The sequence below is a fragment of the Sceloporus occidentalis genome, unplaced genomic scaffold, assembly GCF_023333645.1.
Source record: "Sceloporus occidentalis isolate IW3139 unplaced genomic scaffold, rSceOcc1.0.p SCAF_386, whole genome shotgun sequence".
Taxonomy (NCBI): domain Eukaryota; kingdom Metazoa; phylum Chordata; class Lepidosauria; order Squamata; family Phrynosomatidae; genus Sceloporus; species Sceloporus occidentalis.
In genome coordinates this window covers 234,434-241,227 of record NW_028317366.1, presented here as the reverse complement: position 1 = coordinate 241,227, position 6,794 = coordinate 234,434, and the positions used below count along the sequence as shown (strand labels likewise).

The 6,794-nt window shown below is 40.6% G+C and overlaps 1 protein-coding gene across 1 annotated transcript; it reads left to right on the top strand.

The window, feature by feature from the left end:
• Nucleotides 1-3,124, top strand: LOC149273311 (apoptosis facilitator Bcl-2-like protein 14). The gene is made up of 5 exons (XM_089506466.1): nucleotides 1-319; nucleotides 1,229-1,357; nucleotides 2,075-2,142; nucleotides 2,380-2,591; nucleotides 2,917-3,124. Exons 1-5 carry the CDS (start codon nucleotides 1-3, stop codon nucleotides 3,122-3,124), a joined length of 936 nt encoding a protein of 311 aa, XP_089362592.1.
• The last annotated feature ends 3,670 nt before the right edge of the window (nucleotides 3,125-6,794 follow it).

Here is a 6,794-nt window from a genome sequence, read left to right as displayed (position 1 = left end):
ATGGCTGTGATAAGTGACGGCGCTTTGGACGAGATACCTCTTGAGGGTGAAGACAGTCCCGAGTTCAGGATCCTCATGGCTTACGCCAGCCGTTCCCTGCCCGCCAGCAAATTACAGCGTCTGCAGAGCCGGCCGGTCGGGTCAGAGGAAGATTCGGACATCAAACGGATCCCAGGTACCGAGGACATGGTGGCCAGAAACGAGGAGGACCCCAAGGGCCACGAAACCTCAAAGGTCTCAAAGAAGAAGAAAAAGTGGCTACGTCGAATGACCCCAAAGTGTCTGAAGGCAGGAGAAATGAGGGCACAAGGAGGTGCAGGTGAGCGGTGGCATAAAATGTGACGGTCCTGCCCAAGTCATTATCAATCCCTGCTTTACAGACCCCCAAAAATGGTTTTTCTTAATTATAAATGTATAAAATTATAATTTCCTCTAATAGTCATCAACCATTCCAAATGGGGAGAGGCCAGAGTGACCCCAAATCTATACTTGTATAATATGTATACCTCCTATCTATCTATATATCTCATGGCCTTACATAGACACTAAAACTAGGGGGTCGGCGGCGTAGATGTAGCATAAGGAAGTTTTAGTTTACTGAGAGGTTGGTAGATAAGTGGAACAGCCTCCCAGTATAGCTGGTAGAGGGTAATACAGTGAGGGTATTAAACACTCATGGGATCGGCATACGGCTCCTGAATCTAAGACGAGACCAACGACTGATTAAGGTTTGAGTCTTTATAGCAGGAGAAACGGCCGACTAGACGGGGGCCGAATGGGGCCGATCTGCCGGCTGATTCTATGTTTTTATGTCGGTTACCACTAGGTGGCCTTGTTGCTGCACAACTGAAAATCATCAATTTTAAACAGGTCTCCGAAAAATTTTGTAGCACGTTTGAATATTTGAATATTTTGTCACATAGGTAAAAATTCAGAATAAATTACGCTGACTTAAGGTACTTATTACTATATTTACTTCTTATATTATGGCAAATCATTTAAAAAAAAAATAAAAAAAAAATTAGTACAATTATTTGTAGTTATTTTGTTTAATTAAAATTGTTTAAATTCTTAATATATTATAATTTATAATTAATAAATATATATACATATATCATGTATGTAATTTTTTTTTTTTTTTTTTTTTTTTTAGTGCATTGTGGAATTTTCAGCTTATTTGGTTGTGGAGATCATGTGACCTTTATGTTCTCTTCCATTTCGGTTACAGGAGAGGAGGATACACACTTTGAGAACGTCGTCGCCGGAAAACTGCGGAGGATCGTTACGTCACAGCTGAGGAAGACGAAGAGCGAGAAGGTCGTCTTCAGGACTTTGAGTGTGGAGGAAGATGGCGATGGTAAGGAGACCCCCCCGCGCGCTATTACAAGATGCTTTTGGAATATATGGGGCTATAAATATTAATAATAATAATAATTATGTAGTTACTAAATTTAAATAAACAATTATATATTCGAATTGTTTATTATAAGGAGTAGTAATATTTATTTAAAGTAAGATGTATTTATTAATATTATATATTTGTTATAAGGAGTAATATTATTATTTACAATGTATTTATTAATATATAGTTGTTTATTATAAGAAGTATATTATTAAATTGTATTTGTTAATATTATATAGTTGTTGTTTGTTATAGAATCATTTGTTCCGTATAATACCAGACGAGGTGAAATAATTCTTCATAATCTGTGTAATTTATGAAGGGTTGTTGCAGGTGCAAACTCTTAAAAAGATGTTATAGCAATCAGTAAAAAGTTCTTTCTTATTAGTTCCCTCTAGATTGTAAGCTTGCGAGCCGAGTCTCTCCACCTAATGTATCGGTTTGTCTGTCTGTCAATTCTCATCGTCATACCCCTTAAATATATTTATTGTAGTAAGCGCTGCATAAACTGTCGGCGCTATATAAATAAATGATGATAATAATAATAATAATGGTCATGCTGCGGGTTGCTATGGCGATAAGATTAAAATCTTATTTTTTTTTTTTTTTTTGTGGGGGCACACATTAAGGAAGCTGTTAAATCACGCGCCGTCTCACTGTTTTCTCTTTCAGATGACGATGCGTTAATTAAACAACTTGTGACGCTTCTGAGAGACGAGGGGGACAAACTGGATGAGAAGGTCTAGTCTGCTTTAACCTTAATCAGTCGTTGGTCTCGTCTTAGATTCAGGAGCCGTATGTCTATCCCATGCATGTTTAATACCCTCGCTGTATTACCCTCTACCACTTCTGCTGGGAGGCTGTTCCACTTATCTACCACCCTCTTTGCAGAACTATGTGCAATATAGTTTTTTGGGGTTTTTTTGATCTGAGACATGTTATATATTGTTTGTTTATTTACTTGTATACTTTTCCAGATACGAGAAAACAAAACCCTCCTCCAGCAATTCCGCCAGGCGTTTTCGTACGTGTTCTTAGAAGGGCTGGCGAACGTCTACGTTACAGAAACCGTCCCGGATTCCGAGCCGGAGCCGCAGGTGAAGAAAGTGGCCATGTGCTGTGACCTCGTCGCCAAACTAACGGCTTTGGAGGTGCAGCCGATGAACAAAGTGCTCGGATTCGGAGCGCGGTACATGCAGAGCCATTACGCCACGTTTATCCAGAGCCAAGGAGGATGGGTAAGGTTCTAAAATCCACGTAATGAGAAATACGGCACTTAACGGGGGGCTTGGATGGGACCCCCCAGCTGTCACCCCCTTTCTGTTCATCAATTAGAATAGATTAACTCTATTTTACATCAGGATCATTGGTATGGAAGTCATTAAAGTATCCGAGAGTATAACAGAGTTACGGCATCCATTGTTGTAAATTGCAAGCTCTTTAACCAAGTAATGCTTGGCGCTCTTGCAGAAGAGATTGTGCCATAAAGCAATTTTTTGGTTTATTTTTTCCAGGAAGAGTTTGCTAAGGAAATTCAGCCGGATGAGGAGGTCGAGTAAACGCTGCCGTAAAACTCCGGATTTTTATCGAGTGAAGCCCCTCTCGATGGTCCGTGATCACCGACCTCTGGATAGCCCAGACTCGGGCATCTTAGATCAAAGCCACAAGGTTACGAATCATCCGGAGACGCGTCATCGCGGCTATTCCGATAACTTTGATTAACGACCGATGCAGAGTAATCATTTCATTGCATTCTATACAAAAATGTTTGGGAAGGTTCTACCCGGGGTACGCAGAGGCCAGTGAAACCCGGCAGGTACCGGACTATAGCTAGAGATTATAGAACCCCCTCTTAGATAAGGGGGGGGGTCACCCGTCCCAAGTGTTACAATAAGACGGCCCAGAGGTTTTAAATAGCAGAGCTGAGATTGAGCCGCCCGGCTGTGTTTGGGTCTAGGCCCCCGAGCTAACCACGCGCCACTGCCAAAGGTTCATCTTGATACAGGAAAAGTGATTAATATAACTTTCAAATTTAATAAAAACTGAGAAAAATGCATTTTTTCCCTTTATTTCCCAGTGGAGGCACCCGTTGGATGTCTGCGCATAGACAACCTCTGCTGCTGCCTGGCACTTCTGCGATGGAGCAGTAGAAGGTCAAGTCATGCCGGCGTTCTATCATAGAAGCCCCGGCAGCGGAGAAGGTTGTCGGCCTGTATCGTGCAACCGCCCACTGGCTGCCAGAGAGGAGGATCAGGGTCCCCTGCAGCGCTGCGGGGGCTCTGTCTCTTAGTCTTATAGCCAGACCTCTATTTGACCTTTAATATTAGATGAGGGGTAATTGCTCTGAAAAAACTTATGTACCCTACATAAAATGTATGTACATTACATATGTATTTACCTTCCACGCTACCCTAGACCTGAGCGCCCTTAAGACACGGAGTGTCAAAGATCTCTCCCGACCCATTGAGAAGCGGGACGATCACCCATAAGGGCATCGCGGGAGGAAAGGGGAGCACAGGGATTTGGTGCCCAAAGGGACTGGGTTACCTAAGCAGGGACACTTGGGAGTTATGTATATGCATTTGATTTGACACACACACAAGCAGATTCTAAATAGCGTGGAAGGTTTGAATATAAGTTAAGGTTACGATTTCCATCTGAAAAGAAAGCAAAATATTTAAGTAAAAAAAATAAAAAATAATTTGCAACAGTGATAGTTTTGCTGTTTTGTTTTATTATAAAAATCAATTTTCTTTGTTACAACTCAGCTTATGGTAATAATGAAGCTTTTTATACAAGGTCATTTGATTTTTTTTTATTGTACACAGCTTACAAAGCAAAATGACTTATATTACAAGGAAAAACCGTAACGAGTGGCTCCGAGCTGACCAAATGTTGGTCGTTACCATTTAATATACATCCTTGTGCAGATCTGTCGTACCAGCAGCAGGCGGGTGGGAAACAGAAAGGGTTAAAAGCAATGCAAGCGGCCTAGTATTCTACCCAAAAATGAGCCGGGTACCTGGAGGAGCGGGAAGCTCGGCACAGAAGGGCAAAAGCACAAAAAAAAAAAAAATGGAATGTTCCTTCTGACGGCTTCACCTTTTAAGACAGAATTCACCGTTTGGTCAACTTTCCAACAGGTACCGGCTTCAGCGCTGGGTCCAAACACCATCTAAATACACAAAATGTGACGGTAATGCTTACATTAACACTACACACATTGTGATACTAGACGTAACGGGGGGGGGGGGGGTCACCTGACCCTTGCGGGCCATGCTCTTTTACATGAGTGCTCACATAAGACTAATAATGTTCAGGATCACCATCAATGGGGAACACTTTACTCGCTCATTTACAGGGCACCCCTATACTACCGGACCGAATCCCGGGTCTGCGACGCGGCAAACCAACCCAAAAATTCAATTAATCCAGTGCTGCCCCCCCAGCCCAGCACAGAACTGAATTATATTGTAAGTCGTACAGCACCTTGTATAGGGAAAGTGGCCTTTTTTGGGCTCGTACGGGTAGAATTATATCCCTGATCTGTACTCCAGGGCAGCTAAACAGTTAAATTTCAATGAGCAGCCTATTCGGTCCCAACGGTCTGTAAAGGGGGCACTTCAGCATCTGGTAATGAGCTTTCCCTTTAAAGAATGACAATTGTGTTAGTACCGAAACCCGACATTTATTGCTGTCGAGGGATTTTTTTTTGAGGGGGCTGTCATTTTGAAATGCGCCAAAATAGATATATTAAAGAGAAAGGAAAATGCTCTAAGAAATTCGGGTTTTAGGGGATCCAAGGGACATTTAACAGGGGGGGTTTAAAAGGCCACTGCGGAGGAAAAAAAAAAAAAAGCTTTTAACAGGTACTGTAATGATGGCAGAAAGCAAAAAAACATAGCTGCAAGGATATACGGTTCATAACAAAAGATCGTACAATAAGGGTTTATAAATACAAAAAAGAAACAGTATCTACATCATACGCATAAAAAAAAAAATTACATTTGCATCACCTTAAAACAATAAAATAAAAAAAAGGTCAGGGGACGTCATGACCTCACACACTGGGGCAGGATCAGAAACCCTTTCAGTGCCAGAGGGGGTAACTCTTCGTTCCAGGAGGGCATCGGGCACAAAAAGGGTTTAAGGAATAAATGAGGACAAGAGGACATCTGTTATCACAGCCTCGTACGGTCTTCCCATCTAAGACACACTTAGTGGTTTTATTCTATTATACATTTTTATATCAGATTACGATATCAGTGGTTATTTAGCATTTGTTGTAAAAAAAAAAAAAAACAAAAAAAAAAAAAACATGAGGGGTTTGATAAAGGTTTTCTATCATTTTGGAGAAAAACTTTAGGGGAAAAACAGAATTAAAATACATTTAAAACCATTGTTAAAAATTAAAAGCTCATCCGGATTTACCCTTTTCCGGCCTTCAAATTGCCGATCTTGAATAAAAAAAAAAACCCCACAATCGCTTAACCTGCCCTGCAAAAAAAATTGCACAAAGGACACCGAAAAAAGATGTAAAAAAAAAAATAAAAAAAAATGGACGATGGCTTATGTCAATGCGGCTTAGAGATCGCCAGATAACCGTCGGCCTAAGACAGTTGGAGCTAGAACACCAACTGCAGCCGGTAACACGCAGAGAGCCGTGTCCGTGTTCCATGGGATCTAAAAATCGGATTTTTTTTTCATTTTTGGGAAGTCGGAGCGAGGGGGGTAACGATTCGAGTATTCGTTGTTTTTTTGCGTAATTATATATTCAGGGAACGAGGGTCCATTCACTGACATTTTGCCCCTAATACATTAGGGTCACATTTAACCGTTTAATCTGCGGGGCCCTGCTCTCTGAATGCTTCTTATTGCCCTCTCCTATTAATCAAATATAAAAACTATCTTTTAGAGTCATATTTTCCTTTCTCAGACGATTTTTTTGGTATAGTAAAAAAACTCACTTCCTCAGTTTAAGGCATTTTGTGTTTTGATTGCAAAAATAGATATTTATATAGATTATATATATATATATATATATATATATATATATATATATATATATATATATATATATATTTGTACAATTTTCCTTTCCATTGTTCCAGAAATCCTTTTATACAAATGCTTGGCTGAGATGTGAAGTATAAAGAGGTGGGGGTTTTTGTCTTTTTATGGCACGAGTATTAAAAAACAAGTGATGAGAAAGCAAAGGTTAAGAAAAATATATAAATATCTTTTTGTAGTCTCTGTACAAATAGGTTTATGGTCCGAAGCCACCCGACGCTTCCCATAAAGGCCGTGGCAGTTTATTCTGTACACAAATTTTATAAAGTGGAAAGAAAGGTGGTCTCCGGGGCGGTCTCTTCCCCTCCGTGCGGTGAGCAGC

Bases quoted from the DNA above. Each gene is read 5' to 3' on its own strand.
- LOC149273311 (XM_089506466.1), top strand. From the start codon at position 1: ATGGCTGTGATAAGTGACGGCGCTTTGGACGAGATACCTCTTGAGGGT. The intron at 1,358-2,074 runs GTAAGGAGACCC...TTTCTCTTTCAG, and splicing joins TGTGGAGGAAGATGGCGATG to ATGACGATGCGTTAATTAAA. The intron at 2,143-2,379 runs GTCTAGTCTGCT...ATACTTTTCCAG, and splicing joins GGGACAAACTGGATGAGAAG to ATACGAGAAAACAAAACCCT.